The following is a 20,393-nucleotide window of genomic DNA, read 5'->3' as shown; positions in this document are numbered from 1 at the left end:
CTTTTTGTACTTGTCAAGGAAGTCAATGTTAAGGAGTGAAATATTTTGCACATTCATATTAAAAATTCAGTGGATTGAATGTGCAATTCACCCTATAACATAGAAGAATGCTTCCTGCTGAACTAGGGAGGCACTCCCATTTAATACATCATTAAATATAATACAAATACAAAACTTGTTTATTTTTAAATCATTATTGAGAAAAGTATTTGTTTTGATTTTTCTTCGGACTTTTATCATAAGGTATTTATAACAGAAAAAGTAACACAGGCAACTTTGTCTTCAAAAATTGAATGATAAGGCTGTTTCACATAAGTACACAGGAAACCAACTCAGACAACAGCAACCGCACCAGCACACTAGTCCCCTGACAAGTGTAGTTTGCTATATCTGGTTGAGGAAACTTACCTATATTATCTACATCTTATGAAATATGCTTTTATAACAACTTGATAAAACCTCCACCTACCCTGAACAACACCCCATGGGTACTGTCGAGCTTTCACCAGTTTATTTCCCACCTTCACTTCTTCCATACTGCCAACAACTGCAAATGGAAGATGGGCCTGTGGGGGGGGAAGGAAAGACAAATCTTTAAAAAAAAAAATGCCCTTTGTTCTATTGCCATTGTATCTGAACAGATCATGAATTCATGTTAAATAATTTACAATGGGCTAGGTGATGCGACTGACTATAATGGTTACAAAGCATCAGGGAGCACTTCAGAATACAGTGCAAGGTGCTGTGATTGAGAAATTTATGTTGCAGCAATTATATTAGAACTATTTAAGGAAACAGCTGTGCAATACTCTGCAACTCTGGGTGTAGAAACAGCTCCTCCATATTGCTTAAAATCACACTTTTAAATCTATTTCCTTAAAAGAATGGCCTCTATTTACAGGTGTGATATTTCCATTCTCACGAGCTGTCATTGTAACACTCCCGAACCACACTGCAAATTAGCACTGAAGAACCAACAAATTGCACCCACGTGGAACTACGTTGAGGTTAGCTCAAATTGATTTTACTGAAAAACCTTCAGAGGAAATTTCAAACCCAAAAGGTGAAAAGAAAGTACATCAGCCTGTTGAGCCATCAGTCCCCAGTTAACGCCTTTCTTACAGCCAAGAGAAGAAAATAGAAGTGTGGGATTTACGACGTGTGCCTACAGGAAGTTCTGATACTTACATTCATTGCTGAGTTGATCTCTGCCACTGCATCATCGTCTGTTGGAAACTGGTAGATCTGAACACCATTGCTGACCAGTTCACTCATTATCTTTATCTTAAATTTGTGTAATTCACTTTTAGAAATTGTGTCAGCTTTGGCTACAATGGGAATAATATTTACCTAAAATTGTAAAAGAAAAATGTAGTTGAGAAAGGTGAACAACCTTCATTCAGCATGACAGAACCATAACTGAACAAATTTTGAGACTTCCCATTTTTGCAATTTTCCCCAACTGACTTGATTCCAGAGACTTCAACAAAATATTACTGTTCAAGTCGCTAAAATACAGTACTTCTCTACATTAGCTTACAACTCCACATGTGGAGACGATATAATTGTAACATTTACAATAATTACTTGTAACAGCATTTAACATTCCTGATAAAACAATCCTTGAACAAGTAAAACAAATAGCGGTAACAACATTCACTAATACCATTGCCAAATATGACACATTAGTCTCACTTATCATGGATTTTTTGGGAATAGAACAGTGCTTTCAATCTTGTGATATTGAAAACAATATTGACTAGGGGTGTCCACCACTCAATTTGACTCCACACACAATTTCTGGCATTCAAACATTCAGCCACTTTGTTAAACAACAAATCATTCCTCAAAGTGTGAGTGGCTTAATGAGGCATTCATGCTGCAGAAGTGTATTGCAATGCAAAACACAAAATAGGAAATGGGAAAAAACAAACAACCTCTCAGAAGTTAAGCCCTTTCATTCCCCCAAAGCCTACATAATAAACAATGTTGTGATTCTCCCAACTTACTTGTGATTTAAAAGAAATAAAACTGATGAACTGATGGGGCGGGGCGGAAGCGGGGGGAGGGGGGTGCTGATGGAATTTCAGCCAATTTCTCCTCAGCACAGAAATATCAGTTTGACAATCAAATTGTTAAATATCATTTCACCACAAAAAAACATTGTGCCATGACTCCTCCTTGTTGAGCAGATGGTAGCTTTGTGTTCCCGGCTCACCAGAGATCTGACTCTGGTTTCACTGTGTGAGACAGTGACAGGGGAATTAAGCTTACCATCGCCCCTTGAAGAAAGGGATTTTTGTCCACAGATTCAATTACTAGCATATTGCCAAAAAGAGTTAGGGACTTGCTGGGGGTTCTATTTATTTTGTTTCTTCAACTTTGATTCACAAGTAATTAACATGTTTGTAAATTGAACCGGTGCTTAAATTAAAACACTCAAATTTAATTGAAAAGCATCTTGTAAAGCCAGTATCCTGAAAAGTCAGGATAACTTTATATCGCCTCTGGAAGTGCCAGTCATCAGTCTGTTTCTTTCAGGTGGGGGAAGAAAGGAAAAAAATGTCAGAAGGGTCACAATTTCAATGAAATACATCCAGGTATCTTTTAGAATTTTTTAGAGATTCTTTGCATTGAAGACAGTTATGAAGACATCACAACAATATTAGAAGTAACATTGTAATTCTAGAGCAAAACTCAGAACTTCAGGTTTATGAATTACAACAATTAGAACTTATCTTTGAGCATTTCACATAAATGCAACACAACATCAGTGTAGTTGGTCTGCCTCAACAGTCAATTGAATTCTCACCTGGGAGATGATGATCATCTCCCCTCTCATGCCAAGTTCATGTTTTGCCTATTGCTTCAGATGGATTGAATTCACATAACTTTGGGGGATGACCAATAAGTTAGGAATTTCAAAATGAATACCACACTGGAAATAATTTAAAGAAGGATTCAACATTGTGTGAACACAATTTTTTTTCTAGGAGAAAGGGAAAGCAAAAGGCTATGGCTGGGATTTTCCGGCCCCGTTGCGGGCGGCACCCGCCGTGGGCAAGGCTGCGCCCCAGCCAGAAGTCCATTGACTTGTGGCGGGACCGGAAGATCCCGGCAGGGGGGCGGGTGTGGAAAATCCCACCCATAAACAGAAAGGGTAAAATATGGGTCTGTTTCACTAGAGTAGACAGGCTTGTGAATTTCCCTGCCCTGATCATGATGCCAGGAGTATAAACTTTTGACATGAGAATTATGGTATAGGAATTAAGAGGTTATTTTAATGAAACATGGTTGAGAACTTGGTTGGGGAGAAATTCTAACAAAAACACAGTATTTGTCTTTAACGCTTACTACCATAGAATAGAATCGGAATATTATAGAATGGTACAGCAGAGAAGGTGGCCACTTGGCCTGTTGAGTCCACGTTGGCTCTCTGGAAGAGGGATTCAGTTAGTCCCGTTCCCTTGCCCTTTTGCTGTAACCCTGCAAGCTTTTCTCTTTAGATGCTTATCCAATTCTTTTCTGAGAGCCACAATTGAATCTACCTCATTCTCAGGCAAAACATAACAGATCCTAACAACTAGAGTAAAAAAGTGCTTGCGCATGCCACCTTTGGTTCCTTTGCAAATCATACCATTGCAAACACTGGATGATATGGTGTCAATGACTTGCAAGGCGGCAAGACAGCTACATTTGACTGATTGTATGGGGTCCAGAGTAGCTGCATAGAATGTTGAGCAACATACACAATAAAAAACATGATAACACAAGGCATAGTGCCTATCTTTAGCCTATACATCCATCGGCTGGAGATGTGCAATGTTGTAGGATATTCATGGAACCATGTAAAATAAAATTTATATTAGAATATACACAGAGATAAAAACAAAAAACTGCGGACGCTGGAAATCCAAAACAAAAACAGAAACAGAAATACCTGGAAAAACTCAGCAGGTCTGGCAGCATCGGTGGAGGAGAGAGCTATCTGTATCTTGGCTGTCCTGCTCTCTACGCTTAATTAGCACATTCCTTTAGATAATATCACCACCTTCAACATCTCTTTGTTCTTTTGTCTGTGACATCTTTTGGTTATCTCCACCTATTACTGGCTGCTTGTCCCAACAACTCACCCCCCACCCCCTTAAACCACCCTATATTTCACTCCTTTCCTATTTTTACTTAGTTCTGTTGAAGGATCATGAGGACTCGAAACGTCAACTGTGCTCTCCTCCGCCGATGCTGACAGACCTGCTGAGTTTTTCCAGGTATTTCTGTTTCTGTATTAGAATATACATTTTGAAATCTTCACTATTTAAAATAAAAGCCACAGATTTCTGTGCATCTTGCAAGTGATAACAGAAAATTATTACTTATGCATAACTGATCATTGATACCTTGCTGTCCAGCTTTTTCATTGTGACTAAATCCAATGATTTGAGACAATGACCAGTGGGAGCAATGAAGTACAGACAGACGTGAACTCGTGTGTCATGAAAATCATGCAGCGAGCGCTTGATCTTCAGTTCCTCCTGAAGGTAATTCTCAAACTGTGCATCAATGTAGTCAACGACAGGTTTATAGCTGAAGAATAAAAACAGAATGAACTGCTGGAAGTGCTGTTGCTCATAAATTTTGTTAAGCTACCTTATGTGTTTGGATCTTAAAAAAATAAGATTCTTTCCAATCTCTGGTATGCATTAAAAGATTTAGCTTGCACTATCCTACCAAAGCCAGACAATGTATTGTTCATCATTCCAAAGATGAACATTTTACAGCATATGGTCAACTACAATAAAAATAATTTTCAGATAGTTACCCAATTATATTAGTGATCAATTTTATGGTACAGCATTTACCATGTTTATGCTATGTAAGTTTTAAACAATATTGCATTTCCTTATCTGCAATAACCTTATTTATATTTCGTTCTCAGTCATTCTTTTGTGACATCATACAAGTGCATTCAAGGATTTTCTGGCACATTAGTAGCCCCGGGGTCAAGTAAAAATCTGCTAGTTAACACATGAAATAAAAAAGCAATCTATTGAATTTATTTCCCTCCAAGAGTCTCTGCTTCCATATCCAAGAAATTTGAATGTTTATAGCCTGGAGCACTGAAGGAAATGGGAAGCTCAATACGGCAGCTACTCAAAGAAAACCTCAGACTAAGTACACTTAGAAGTCTTCCATTATCTTTCCTTCGCACCTTTACAAACAAAATTATCAGAATATCCCATAGATCACTAATTTTATTTGGTGCACAGCTGAGCCATACACACCAGGAAAGCCCCATGTTTGATCCTTACTATATGCAGAGATAGCCAATCTCAACAAGTGCTATGAGAGGCAATACACCTCAAACTCCTCTCATGGCACCTTCCCATGCAATCCACAGAAGGTGCAACATCTGCCCCTTTACTTCCCCCCTTCTCCACCTTCCAAGGGCTCAAACAGTCCTTTCAAGTGAAGCAGCATTTCACTTGCACTTCCTTCAATTTAGTCTACTGCATTTGCTGCTCCCAATGCGGTCTCCTCTACATTGGAGAGACCAAATGCAGACTGGGTGACTGCTTTGCGGAACACCTTCGGTCTGCCCGCAAGCATGACCCAGACCTTCCTGTCGCTTGCCATTTCAATACACCACCCTGCTCTCATGCCCACATGTCTGTCCTTGGCCTGCTGCAATGTTCCAGTGAAGGTCAACGCAAACTGGAGGAACAACACCTCATCTTCCGATTAGGCACTTTACAGCCTTCCGGACTTAACCTTGAGTTCAACAATTTTAGATCATGAACTCTCTCCTCCATCCTCACCCCCTTTTTGATCCCCTTTTTTCTAATAATTATTATATTTTTTAATATATAGATATATTTTTTTTCTTTTCCCACTTATTTCTATTATTAATTTTAAAATTTATTTCCATCCATTGCTTTACCTCTACCTTTTAGCCTATTTCGATCCCTTCCCCCTACCCCACCTGCACTAGGGCCATCTGTCATTTGCTCATTCTGCTTTCTACCCTTAATGTCACCATTGGCACATCCTTTAGCTAATATCACCACCTTCAACACCACTTTGTCCTTTTGTTTATGAAATCTTTTGCAATCTCTCCTTTGCCTCCACCTATCACTGGCCCCTATTCAGCTCCACCTGTCCCACCCCCCCCTTAAACAGCTAATATTTCGTCACATTTCTATTGCTATTTACTTCTGATGAAGAGTCACACTGACTCAAAACGTTAACTCTGTCTTCCTCTCCACAGATGCTGTCAGACCTGCTGAGTTTTTCCAGCAATTTTTGTTTTTGTTTCAGACGCAATACGACTGATTCAACATTCTATGTTAGTGGGAATAAAAGCAGCCAGGGTTCCTGCTCCTGACTGCAATCTAATGATCCTTGCTGGAAGTTTGCTCGCATGAGCACTAGATGGGAATAGAACCAGGTTGATCAGGGATATAAGCTGCGGTCAAATAGTTTGTCAACAGTCAGTGCCAAGCCTCATGTGAGCAATAGTCATTTTGGTGAGGTGCTGGAGAGTGACCGATGCCAAGGAAAACATATTACACAAAGAGTACCTTGTGAAAGAGGCAAAATTGGAGAGTTTTAAAAATAATATTTTTTTTGGAAGGTGGTTGAGGTGGGAAGGGTTTGTGCATGCCAATTCAAGGAAATGGAATTCTTCATTTCATGCTGCTACTTGCATCAAGCAATTGCAGTTTATAAATAGATGTTTGGTTCAGAGCAAAGTTCCACAAACCTCCCCCCCACCCTCAGCCCTTAAAACAGAAGAGTAAATGGTTGCTTCTTCTACATTTTTATGGTCAGTTTGGTATGATGGGCTCACTTGGAACTAGAATAAGGATGGCTATACCCATTTTAGATAGGAATATATACAATGCAAAACATTGCAAGTGGCAGATACTTTTCAAGGTTCAAGAGAGTTGTTGCACTGTTGGGTTGGGGGATGGGCTGCAAGATGAGGAGGAGGAAGGATATCTGTGCTGAATGCAGAGCACCACTGACAAAGATATGGAAGCAAATTTTGTAGCCAAGAACCTGGTCAGAAGATGCTATGCAGTGTTTTGGAAAGGGGGGTTTCCAAAATACCTTAAAAACAGAACATGCAAGTTAATATAGGAGAAAACAAAAATGAAACATTCCTGATTAATTGTGTATATGCTCATTTCAATAACTTACCTTTCCTCTTTATTAACTTGGTCACCAAATCCCACTGTATTAACAACAGTCAGTTTAAGATCTACATTGGTCTCCTTCAAACTATAACTCAGCGGTTTTAATCGAACACCTGGCTCATAGTGAGTAGCCTCCTCACTTTCAAACATTGTATTGAACAGTGTGTTCATTAACGTTGATTTACCTATACCAGTTTCTCCTAAGGAAGTAAGAGAAATCAGTTAGATGTTTGAAAGTAATAATACGATAGGTATGGTAGCATAATGGTCATGATACTGGGCTAGTAATCCAAAGACCTGGACTAACGATTGAGAGACCCAAGTTCAAATCCTACACAGCAGCTGGGGAATTTAAATTCAGTTAAGTAAGTATATCTGGAATAAATATCTGCTATCAGCAATGATGACCTGGAAACTATCAAATTCTAGCAAAAACCCATTTGATTCACTAGTGTCCTTTAGGAAATATCCCTACCTGGTCTGGCCCATGACTTCAAACTCACAGCAACATGGTTGAGTCTTAATTGTCCTCTGAAATGTCCTAGCAAGCCACTGAGTAGTACCAAACTGCTAAAAAGTATTATAATAGGGTAGAGGATCAAAACTTGCTGCATGATGAGGTGGAGTGGGACGAGGTAAGATGGGGTGAGGTGAAGAAAGCAGGGTAAGTTGGGGACAAAAGGAAAGAAATAATGCAGACAAGAATTGCATTTAAATCACTCTGTAATGTAGCAGATATACCTATGCAATGAACAACAGAGGACCATTTATTATTTATTATTCACATTTTATACCAGTAACTAATGCCGTATGACTCGTGCTATAAATTTACTTCTCTATTTAAACTTTTCTCTAACTTTTATGCCTCAAGTGATTATTTTTGGCCAGGACAGACAAATGCTGTAGACAATGTAAATATGTGCTCAACTGATAAATTTATCATATGGTGTGGTAGTCTTTTGGAAGGTGTCAGGTTTGACCTTTGCTCTTTAGTTAGACTGCTAATCTTAGATGAAATAAAGTTGGGACACTTTATATTGTTCCAGGTTTCCCAGGTTTGCCACGTTTGGGGCTGTGTAAAATTAACCTTGGGTGCCAACTGCCAATTATTATCTAGCAGCTATTGTTTGAAACTGCATGCATGCAGATAAAATCGGGCTGTTTGATAGTGGTTAATTGACTGTGGAAGGCACTAACAAGGATTTTCGAACACATATGAAAACTTGCCATTGGAAGGAAATACCTAGGAATCCACGAGTTACTATTTTTAGAAGAAAGGAAACAGAGATGTAGAAGGGTGAGCCAACTTTAAAAAAGGTGAAAAGTACAACTTAAATTTAAAACTTCGCATTATTTTAAAATCACTACAGGCATTTCATAATCCCCTTGGATCAGATTACATTAGATTGGTGAAAACCAGAACAGCAAGCCAAATATTCAACATTAATTCAAATTAAAGACACCTGCCATAATTTAAACCTTTATGGATAAAAACAGAGCTGTCGGGGTGATTTACAAAATTAAAAGTTGATCAGACTACAGACTCATTTAAATACAGGGCTAAGACAGAAGATAATACATCAAAATGACATATGTCTTTGCCAACATTTTATTCTGCTTTTGCTGACATCCACTGATGTTCAGCTACAATCTCACACTCAGTCCCAGCAGTCCTCTAGTGCCCAAGTGATCACGTGCAATTAAAAAGTAACTGACAGTAGACTTTAACATTGAAGGGTCACTTACTGTTGGTCTTTCACAGTGGGACGCTGGCACTTTCACAATGGTTCATTACAGAACAATAAGCAGAAACCCAAGCCAAGCTGATTTTTCCTCTACTTGACCGGTGTTCCCAGTTCAACTGTAGTTTCACCCATGGCTACCTAGCTGGCAACAACTGACTCAGGCCATACCACGACAATCTCCCAAAGTGCATTAACCCACTGAACTATCCGGTGCCAAAATTTTTTTAATCAAAATAAGTGAATCATTTCAATTAACTGGCAGGCTTGCACCCAGTTACTCTACACGTCACAGTCCCGTGCTGAGGTGATGGTTTTTATGCAAGGGCAATACTTACCTACACAAAGAATGTTGAAACAGAAGCCTTGTGCTACAGATTTGCTGACTAATTGATCGGGGAGACTGTCGAAACCCACATGGCCACCAAGGCTAAGGTTACGCTTCTCCTCCTCCTGGTTGCAAAGGAAGAAACATGATATACATTTCAGAAATAGAGCAAGTATTAGTGATATGCATGCATGCCACACAAAGAGAAACTGTAACACACCATGCACCTACAGGGCATGTTGAGTCACATATAATAAGCATAAACAGATTGAAACAGTAGACACTCTCTTCTATACTCACCAAGTTTCCTCATAACTGAGGGTTGGATAACTCCACCCATTTTATTTTCTCTTTATCTTTCTCCCCTGCTTACAATATCTTCTCCGCCTCCCACTACATTCCACCCAACTGGCAGTGATTAGCAACCTCCTAATTGGGAAAGTCTGGGGTGAACACTAGCAGTGTCTACAACTCAGCTGGTGCCTTCTAGACCAGAAAAGTATTAACCTGTCATGTTACTAGAACACTTAATTTATTTACAATGTTGCTGTCTGGCAGGCAGGACAAGGAAGGTATTATTTTGTATCTGTCATTGCTGCTTTCTAACCATACGGAAAAGATTGACTTGCACTCAGCTTTTTTCTTCTTTGCTATAGGAAGGAAGTGACTTGCCACCTTTGTTTCTCCTTCCCCTATCCTTTCCCTACTAATGGGACCAATGAAACCAAAAATAGGAGACTCTTACTTTGATTGCCACCTCATGGCATCTCCCAAACATAATTAAGTTTTCTTCATTTCAGTATTTAATTTGAGGGTGAATTTCTTGGTGCATTCTGGAACTTATCGCAATTATTGGTACAGCAAAAAACGTGTTTGATTTCATCAAATAGCTGGACTGATGCTAGTCAGTGCCCAACCCCATGACCATCTAGAAGAGCAGCAGATACATGGGAACACCACCACCTGGAAGTTCCCCTCCAAGGCACACACCATCCTGACTTGGAAATATATCACCGTTCCTTCACTGTCGCTGGGTCAAAGACTAGAACTCCACCCCCCCGCCGCGCCCCCCCCCCCCCCGCCCACCCAATCACACCCCCCCCCCCCCCCCCCCACCACCACCACCCCACCCCCGCCCCCCCCCCCCCCACCCCTCCTCTCCGCCCCAGCCAAAAGTACTGTGGGTGTACCTACAACACATGGACTGCAGCAGTTCTAGAAGACAGCTCACCACCACCTTCTCAAGGGCAATTGGGATGGGCAATAAATGCTGGCCCAGCCAGCGACACCCACATCCCATGAATGAACAAAAAAAAACATTGAGACTGTGGTAGACTGGTGCTTCCACATTACAAAATTCATCCAAATTCCACAGAAAAATTAATTGCTCACCAAGGCGAGGGGGAGAGAAGCAAGTGATGAACAATTAAACACAATGGTAACAGATCATCATGTTAATCACTAAATTGTCACAGGCCCATCATCTTTAGAATGTAAAAGTGATGACAAAGGCTTCTTACAATGTGAAGAACAACATGGAAGATTAACCCCAGAAGTCAAATTTATTCTAACAAATCTAGTATATAAATCACACATTCATATTTACTTCGACATCATTTAATAGAGGGTGATTTATAACCCATCAAAGCATTGCTCAATGCATAACCAGTGAGTTTTACATTGGACTTTATGGCACTGTACATGCTGTCACCTAGCTCCCTCAAGATAACTTAATTGCAGCAGCACCAAAACTCAATACTTGCTTTAGTTTTAGCTGCTTACTCTATCTTATTGACCAATAGACCAACCCAATTACCTTGATTCACCCCATCCCTTACAGGAACACAGCATTAACACAGTAAATATTAAAATACTATTATATCAGTTACAGTACAACACTGAAGGTCTTTGCATCACAGATTAGTGCACCAGTTAATGCTGAAAACAGGTCAATTCTTTAATTTTTAAGTAATTTAAAAGATTCAAAAATCATTTGATTTGGAGAATTGTTGACATCTCCGGAGAAATTAGATTAATTTAAATTGTGAACATCCTGTGAAAGCTAAAGGAGGTAGCATGCAATTAGCTTGGATTATATTATGTGTGAAGTACAGATGGGCAATCCACCAGGGATTAATATTGGCATTAAAATTGGTTACTGCAAGTGCTTTCTGCATGCTACAGGAATATATGGTATGACATTCAAACAACACGTTAATACATGCTTGTGTCGTACTCCTATCAAGTGTTAAAGCTCAAGGGGAATTGTAATAAACTTGGTGTACCGGACAGGTTTCTTACTTGAAACAGGTAACTTTATTTACAGAGCTCATGTAGAAGCTACTGCTTGAACCAGATCTACGACTAGAAAGCTCTGCCCCAAGATTACACGTGCTTAGGGCTGATTCGTCTGTACAACCACGTGACCCCTAAAGGCAGCAGTAAAGGTTTTACCTATAATCACTACAGGAATTGTTATCAGGTAGATTCACTTAAATGGGTGTGTGCAAATCCAATGCGTACAGCACAGATCAACTCCTCTCTGTATGGGGAGGAGGAGGTAGTAGGGAATAGAGAATATGGGCAAGTGGAAACCTGAAAGAGACCAGGATTCAACAGAAAGTGACAGAAATCTAAATAGGGATAGACTGAAATCTGATCAACAATGGGAGTATCAGAAAACCCAACGTTCTTTGGCCACAGGTTCACAACATATTTGTGGAGATAATTTACAAAAGGAACACTAGCTGTGTTTCTAATTGGGTAAGTGTCACTAGCAAAGCATTTGCCTTCAAAATTAAATATTGTTGCCATAGGCCTGGGGATAATTATAACAGAGCCCCTGTCTGTAATCTAAACAATGGTTGCTTCAATATTTAGCAACTAAAATAATACAAAAGCTTCTACAGCCTGGTACAATCAGACTCAGAAAAACAGCCCTCTCTAGCTAATCATAATAAACAGGACAACAAAGTAGAACAGTTCTAATGGAAGGAAAGTCTCTCAGTTCACAACTCGAATCTGGCTCACTCAGCATTTTGCAGAACTGGCAAAAAGTTTGCAAGTTAAGGTTGAGAAACAGGGAAGCCATGGATCACACACCAAGGTAGCCTAGTCACCATGTGGTAGCATGTACCAGTCAGACAGCCTAATCACACTTTCCAGTTCTTGGTCCCTACTCTGCAGGTTACAGCACTTCAAGTACATATCCAAATATTTTTTTAAACATGATGAGGGTTTCTGCCTCTACCATATTTTCAGGCAAAGAGATTCCAAACACCCTCTGGGTGAAATAATTCTCAATTTCCTTCTAATTATTTGGCCCATTACTTTGAATTTATGCCCCCTGGTTAGTGACGATTCTGTTATGGGAGCTCTCTAGAGGAAGATTTTTAAAACCAGTATCCAGATATAAGCTCTTACACTAGGCTGCAGGTATTATTAACCAATTGCAGATATCCAACTGAGGTTTAATAAATTGAGTTATGGAAAGCGGAATAAAAACCATACTTAGAAATAAATCTCCAAGCAACTTTGTTTATGCTATGTATAGGGAGTTGGACACATGATTTTAGCTTGGCAAACCTGTTGCAAAGAGGCAATAATTGTTGCCTAATTTATCTAATCTTTCCCAAGTGGATTTCAAGGTATATCAAATCTCACACAATCATATACAGCACAATTTCTTCAACAACTGAATTTGTTTACCGCTTCTATATCAAAGTCGCAGAAAACAAGTACACCATTTCAATACTACAACAGGATATTGGGAATTGGATACATAGAAACAAAGGAGAGAGAGAGGATGGAGAGTTGAACATAATGTACAGTCAGACCTAGGGCCTGAAATCAACATTGCTCTATTCAACTGAGGCCAGCATTTTTGGTAACAGCTTCTGGTCAAAGGGAGTGAGACTAGCTTGACTGAATACCCAAGTCCTTCTGACACATAGCTCATGATCACTGTTCTGTACACCCAAATACCACAGGAAGCTTCTTTTTCAAACTCTTCAGCAGAGAAAGCACAAATCAAACAATTATAAATAGCATATTAAATTATATTAAAATATCTTAAGTTCCATAGAGGGAAATAAACTTCACATCTTTACATGGGAAAGCCGGTGTAGTTCGACTGCAGATTATTGGTTTTTGTCAGTTGTTCATTCCTAAAATCATTCTTCAATATCTTTTGAAGAAATAATTTTCTTCCTGGATAAAACCAAAAATTGCTTAAACTGATAAGTCATCTGTTCACGTTACACTTGAAGCCTCAAACCAAAAAGTCTATTTATTTTAACTTAAAACAAGCCTCGCTTGATTTGCATTAGCCCTAAGGAAATACTGCTTTGCACAAAAGCAAACTGCTAACCACAACATCCGAGGAACTGTGTGCAGACAGAAATATGCTAGAGCTTTCAGCTGAGGGCTGGTTTCATTCTGTGCCAAGGCAGTGCTGAGAATAAATGGTGCATATATGTCTGTCTGTCTTTGTCTGAAAGAAACACCCCACTCCCCAACTTGAAAGCTATACAGGATCCAACTGTTGCCATACTATTTATAATCAGCTTACCAATGTGTAAATGAATTCAAAGACAATGGAAAAGCTTTGAATATAAAATTAATATACATTTCCATTATGAATAGGAATAGCAGTATTTGGGAGGTGCAATACTGAAGTATAAATTGATCTCAGCTCTTGTTATAAGCACACAACTTTCCCTTCCTCTCCATACCCCTTTCTATTTCCTTTACCCTCTTTGTTAAATCCCAGACCTGCCTCCTGCCAATCATACAAAGTGATAATATGACCCCCAGAACTCTACCAAATCCGCTCCACAGCCAGACACTCAGATATGATCTGATAATTGCATCTTTGTGCAGAGCATCCTTACACTCACTTAATTCAACCTTTTCTTCTCTTTCCCCACCTACCCCATTCTACTGCAAGATTGGGAACTCACACGGGTGAATCTGTGTCCCACTGTTCCAAATGTGCGCTGCCAGACATCAATTAAACATTTAAAGGTTTCCGTGAAGTGCCAGTTATCAAACAGGAATTTCTAAAAATCAACTACATGAAATTATCTCTCATTTTGTTTAATTCAAGGGTTAACCTTAGTGTTGGGTAGGTAAGGAGAAGGAATAGTGCATAGTTGCATCAAATAAATCCCAAACTATTTGTGTGCACCATAAAAATACCCTAGTCCTCCACATCCCAGCAACTGCAGTAAAGATTTCTCCTACTAAGGAGGAGTGGACACTATGATGAAGTTCATTGCAGTCTGTGGAATTATATAGTTGGCAGCAATAAAACTAGTGGGATTACAGGCTGTGGGTAGACTGAACCAAAAATAGTACACAAAGCCAATGAGGGAGCTGAATTCAATGTCAGTTGTCTGGTTGATCTTGTTCACCTCAGGATTAAGAGTAGTAATGCTAAAGCCGTAATTGCTAGTCTGTCTTTGCAGCCATTATTTGCTGTACAGGCAACCTAGAAAAGAAGGAAAAAAATCCCTTTTCCTGGGGTGGAAATAAGAGTGACCATTGTTCAGCACAGTATTTGTAAAACATACTTTATGCACCACTGTAACATTATTCATTGTAGTATGGGTAGACACAGCTGGTCTGTTAAGTCTCTGGAGCAAACACAGAATGAATTTGAGACAGTGACTCTCCCAGACAGGATAACAAGGACTCAGAATTGTCTTTTCTTCATTGCATCAGCATCAGACCACAGTAAGCCTGTGCCCAGGTGTTGAATCTTTGTCTAATTTCCTTCCAAGTCAGCTCAATTATCCCAACTGGCAACAACTTAGTTTTGTTCTAGGCAGTTAGTCATGGTTTTAACTCATCCTAATAATCTAACCTAATTGGATGACTGCCGAATTCTGAAAATAACATAAATGAAGTTAGTGTTACCTTTGTGCTGCAAGTTCAGAGGATCCACCCACTATGTAATTTTATTAAAGGGGATTTGAAGTCTGCTGGATTGGCCTATAATCCTAAACATCATAAAGGGACACTTTCACTTTCCTTTGGTCCCCTATTATCTTGCTTCATGCTTTTTAACTGTTGCATGAAAGCAGTCTGGGAGTAAACATTTTATGTACCATGTCCCCTGCTGTAACATTCCAGAGCCCACAGTTCCAATTTATATTATCGGTGAATCAGATGCACCGCAATGAGCACCAAACAAAAAATCCTGCTTCTTGTCTGCCTCTGGTCCTGAAGAGGCAACATATAGAATACAGACAGCTATTCTTTTGGAATATTTCAATAAGTCAGAGATGTCAACAGTCTGCACTTCACCTCAATAGTAAATTACTTCAGAACATCCCAAATGTCAGAGGCCTCCTGCTGACAAAAATGAAAGGGAAAACACATTTTTCTGATTTATCAGTTAATCTTAATTAATCAATTATTTAGTTGCTCCTCTCATTCCTCTTTGAAGTAAAGATTTACTGCTGACAGATCCTACACAAATCTTTACTTTCGCCACTGAATTTTAGGGAGGAAATAAAAGCAGTGGGTACTACTTCATTCAAACGTCAGCATCACAGTTTGAGGAAGTGATTGGTCACAAAATAGATTTCCCCATTTCTGATTAAACCATAAAAACCCAGCTACGGTGGATTGTGTGGAAGATCTAGAACATGACATCTTTAAAATAAAATTCACCATTATTCCAGGAAGTATACCTCATGCAAAAGATTAAGGGGAGCTGATAGAGTAGACGAGGAGGGGGTAGAATGGCTGGTTAGTTCAGTTGACTAGATGGCTGGAACGTGGTGCCAACAATGCCAACAGCGTGGGTTCAATCCCGATACTGGCTGAGGTGGTTCTTGGGGCCTACCTCCTCACCTTGCACCGCAGTGATATCAGTAGTCATTTGGTAGTATAGAACTTGAGTATTGCTGAAAAAAAGAGACACTTTGTCGAAGGTTTTCATCTTGCACTCATCAGGACAATTCACAGGAATACCAGTGTAAGGGTAATCAACAAATTTATACTGTATGAGAAGAGACTGCTGATTGGTTGGAAAGTGGACTCTGATTGGTAGAAACGTTGCCATGCAGAATGCACCAGTTGATGGTGACTGACAGTTAAAAGCCAAGCATTGTCTGAAATTTAAACCAGGCAGCTTGGCTCTGATTGGTCAAGGAATTGCCCTGAGGAATGAACCAGCAAATGGTTTACACTTATTTTGGTTAGCTGAAACAGGTGCAATGTGTTTATGTGTTCTGTCTGTCTGTCTGCACACAGGGCCCTGTTCTTTGATATCACGGCATAAGCCAGGATTAGCAACCCTCAGACAATGAGGACACTACATAAATAACTATAAATATTAACAAGACTGAGGCAGATATTTAATTGACTTGCCTGAGCGTTCTGCTGTTTGGGGAATCTAGGATTGAGGATGTAGTCTAAAGATTGGCCTCAGGCCTTTCGGGGTGAAGTTTGGAGCACTTCTGCAAATGGCAGTTGATCTTTGTTCAATTGACAATTTTTAGATCTGGAAATTGATATTAGCTCCTTAGGCCGCATCTTCCAAATGCACGGCTGCTACCATCTAGAAGGACATTGGAAGCAGATACCTGGGAACACCACCACCTACAAGTTCCCCTCCAAGCCACTCAACATCCTGAATTGGAAATATGTTGCTGTTCCTTCACTGTTGTTGGGTTAAAATCCTTGAACTCTCTCCCTAACTGCACTATGGGTGTACCTATAACACATGACTGCAGCAGTTCTAGAGGGCAGCTCACCACCACCTTCTCAAGGGCAATTAGGGATGGGCAATAAATGCTGGCCTAGCCAGTGACATCCACATTGCATGAATGAAATAAGATCTGGGGCAAAGGCTGATATATGGAGTTAGGTCACAGATCAACAAGACCTCATTGAATGGATGTGGAACACACTTGAGGAACTAAATAGCTGACTGGTGTTCCTATGTACACTTATAGCTTCATCTCTTTATATAATACAGTAGATACACAAATACAGAATGTGCTCCAGAGGCACTTACAGTGCAATCGCTCTAGAGGTATAACATTAGTCAGAACAGTTGCACATTTCATACCTATGCTACATTTGGAATCTAAATTGGGTGTTAATGCCTGAAATGCCTTCTGCAAGTCTCATTCCTCTTCGCTCTAATGTCAGATGGAGACCCAATACTCTGCTTGGGGACCAAATTCTGATGGATGCAATACTTTAGTTCTGGCGGAACCAAAGCTTCATAAAGGTTCAGCATAACTTCCCTGATTTTGTACTCAATACCTCTATAGACTGGTATATAGCCCAAGGTCCTATATGTTTTGCTAAGCACTCTCTCAGTTTGTCTTGCCATTTCCAACAGCACATGAGCCTCCAGGTTCCTCTTTAGACCAGTGCCATTAAGTCTATATTGCCTCTCCCCATCCTTTCTGCCAAAATGCACGACTTCACACTTCTCTGTATTAAATTCCATCTGCCACTTGTCTGCCCATTCTGCCAGTCTAAGTCCCGATGCAGTCGATTTGCGTCATCCTCACTGTTTGCCACTCCTACAAATTTGGTTTCATCAGCAAATTCTGAAATCTTACTCTGTATTCCAATGTCCAAGTCATTTATATATTGCAAAATAAAAGCAGTGGTCCGAGCACTGCCCAAGGTTCACTTGGGCAACACCACCGACTACCATCCTCCAGTCTGAAAAACAACCATTTACCATGACTCTCTGGGGAGAATTTTCCCCATGTCGGGCGGGCCTTGCAGGAGCGGGTGCGGGCCCAATCGCCGTCCAAGATCAGGTCCGCGCCACCATTTTACGTGGGTGGGCCAATTAAGGCCCGCCCAGCGAGGTTCACAACTTCAGGGGATAGCAGGATTGGGTAGGCGGTGGCAGGTGTGCACAGACTGCTGGGTCCAATGGCCACCCAGTGGCCTGTTTAAATGAAGGCCTGGTAGCCTTTGCAAGGCTGCTCACAATGGCCGGGAGAAGAGGGGCAATGTGCTTGACACCAGTCCAAAGGGTAGGCCATCGGGGTAGGCCAGTGGGGCAGTGTGCCCCTCGTTTCTCCGAGTGCTTAGCTGCCCTCCTGGAGGAGGTGGCAGCGCATTGGGAGGTCATTCTTCCGAGGGACAGGTGGCCTCTGCCTCCCCACCTGACCAAACATGCGTGAGAGGAAACGGCCGAGAGTGTCAACACTAATGCTGTGGTGTGGTGCACATGGGTCCAGTGTCACAAAAGATTCAATGACCTCCTGCGCTCGGGAAGGGTGAGAACCACGTTGCCTAAGGCCACTTAATGCAGCCATCACCCTTTCCCCCCACCCCCAACCCGGCAACTCTGAGTACTGTAATGGCATTGAATCCTTCGCGGCATGTATCCCTCGCTGGGTGTTCCAGCAGAGATTGCCCGTGCCTAGGTCATCCTGAAAAGATTGAGCTAGGATGCGTTCTGCATCCACAGCATGTGTGACACTGACTCCCAGAGTATATAATGGGGGCAAAAGTCAAGGATCTGCACCAAAGCAGAGTGCTGGAACTGGGACACATGTCAAAGTCAGGGTACTGACATGTTGGGAGGGGAGCTGCCAGTTGGTGGGGCACCAACTTATCTGCTGGTCTCTGTGCTCCACATGCTTGTGCCTCCTTGATTAGCAAAGTAACATCTTGTGGTGCCATTTGTGAAGGAGGCAGCATTTGAGCAATGGGTTGTTGGGGGGTTAGCCCTGGCTTGTTTGGCTGAGTCTGCGGCAGCTGAGGGGCGACGAAGAACAGGAGTCCTGCATTGTCCCACTCTGGTTGGGTTGGCAGGGATGTGATGGGAATTCAGGTCCAGGCTGGACTAATCAATGCTCTTCTCTCCTTTTCAGGAGAAGACTGCGCCCAATTTCGCAGAATGGATGTGGACTGGCGGAGGGCAGGCCCAGTTGGCGATCCTAACACCTTACGCACAGCAGGCCACGGATCTGGAGAGGGGCCATGCCCCCAGGTCCACCAGTGGCTGGGGTGCCACAGGGAGGTATGTTTGGTGAGCACTCAAGTCATCATGTGTGGCACAGAAGCAATGGCACTGCTGAATGCTTAGTGATTGAAGTTAGCAACATAGGTTGACCATTGATTATGGAAGGATGAGTGCATAATAATACAGGGGAGCGGCATGCAAGTTGACATTGTCTGCTGTGTAATGAATCAAATGTCCTTTTTCTTCCTTTCGATATCACCGGAGCAGGACTGGGAGGAGGAGGCAGAGGGCCCACCGCTCACTCCCGAAGCCCCAGAGGAAATCCACTCACCAGTGTCACACCATCTCTGCCAGGCAGGCACCAGCACAGACACTAGCACCTCGGTGGGAATTAGATCTTCGGTTAGTGTCCCACGGCATGGCAGTGGGGTACTTCACCATCGTTTGCGGTGCAGGCAGAGACGGAGGGTGCCAGTGGCGCCTGCAGTTGGAGGACTGCTGGGGACCAGGAACGTGCTTGGTTGGTGACTAATGATGTGCCTCTGGAGTCATCCGTGAGGCAGCAAACACTGGAAGTGCAACAGGGTATGTGGGATGACTGGCGGAGATATGTGACACTATGTGTGGCATGGTGCCCGTGCTTGAGGAGTCCATGCAGAGCATCACTGAAGCAATGAGCCTCACGGCTGAGCGCCATGCTTCCTCCATGGAGAGAGCAGCGACTCTTGTGGATAGGCTCCTCCAGGAGACCATTCAGGGCCCCCTGGGGTTGCACTCGGACCTGCAAGCCCTCACAGCGGCACTGGCCTCTGCTAGTCAGTGCCAGTGTAGGAGGTGGTTTGGGCACTAAGTCTCCCAGCTCAGTGCCCACCCATCTACAGTGAGCAGGGAGGTCCAAAGTAACCTCATGTTGGCGCAGCAGCTGCCTATCGTCTTTGAGGGCTCCTGTCAGGGTGCTCCGGATGAGGGCAGCAGCTCCTCCGCCCCTTTGCCAATGACCGTGGCATCCAATGAGACTGCAGCGACTGGGGAGAAGCCAGCTGTGGAACTGGCCACTCCCTCTCAGGTGGGGTTATCAAAGGCTCCTTGGGCCAGAGGACGACCGCCAAGGTCATCGAGGCCAACAGGACAGCAGAGTGAGCTGCCTCAGATACCACTGCCAGCGAGGGGAT

The 20,393-nt window shown here is 41.8% G+C and overlaps 1 protein-coding gene across 2 annotated transcripts in view; it reads right to left on the bottom strand.

The window, feature by feature from the left end:
- LOC121281311 (septin-8-A-like) overlaps positions 1-20,393 on the bottom strand; it is a 70,448-nt gene that overhangs the window by 12,659 nt on the left and 37,396 nt on the right. The window contains exons 2-6 of one of the 2 annotated variants that reach the window (XM_041194197.1): positions 9,277-9,391; positions 7,201-7,396; positions 4,398-4,584; positions 1,189-1,350; positions 470-566 (exon numbers count right to left, since the gene is read on the bottom strand). In XM_041194197.1, the coding sequence (XP_041050131.1) occupies positions 470-566; positions 1,189-1,350; positions 4,398-4,584; positions 7,201-7,396; positions 9,277-9,391 (757 nt within the window). The remainder of the gene's footprint in view (positions 1-469; positions 567-1,188; positions 1,351-4,397; positions 4,585-7,200; positions 7,397-9,276; positions 9,392-20,393) is intronic. The other variant, XM_041194198.1, reaches the window with a different exon arrangement.

Source organism: Carcharodon carcharias, chromosome 8 (genome assembly GCF_017639515.1).
Source record: "Carcharodon carcharias isolate sCarCar2 chromosome 8, sCarCar2.pri, whole genome shotgun sequence".
Lineage (NCBI taxonomy): Eukaryota > Metazoa > Chordata > Chondrichthyes > Lamniformes > Lamnidae > Carcharodon > Carcharodon carcharias.
The sequence above is the reverse complement of the archived record's forward strand: the minus strand, read 5'-3'. Positions and strand labels throughout refer to the sequence as shown.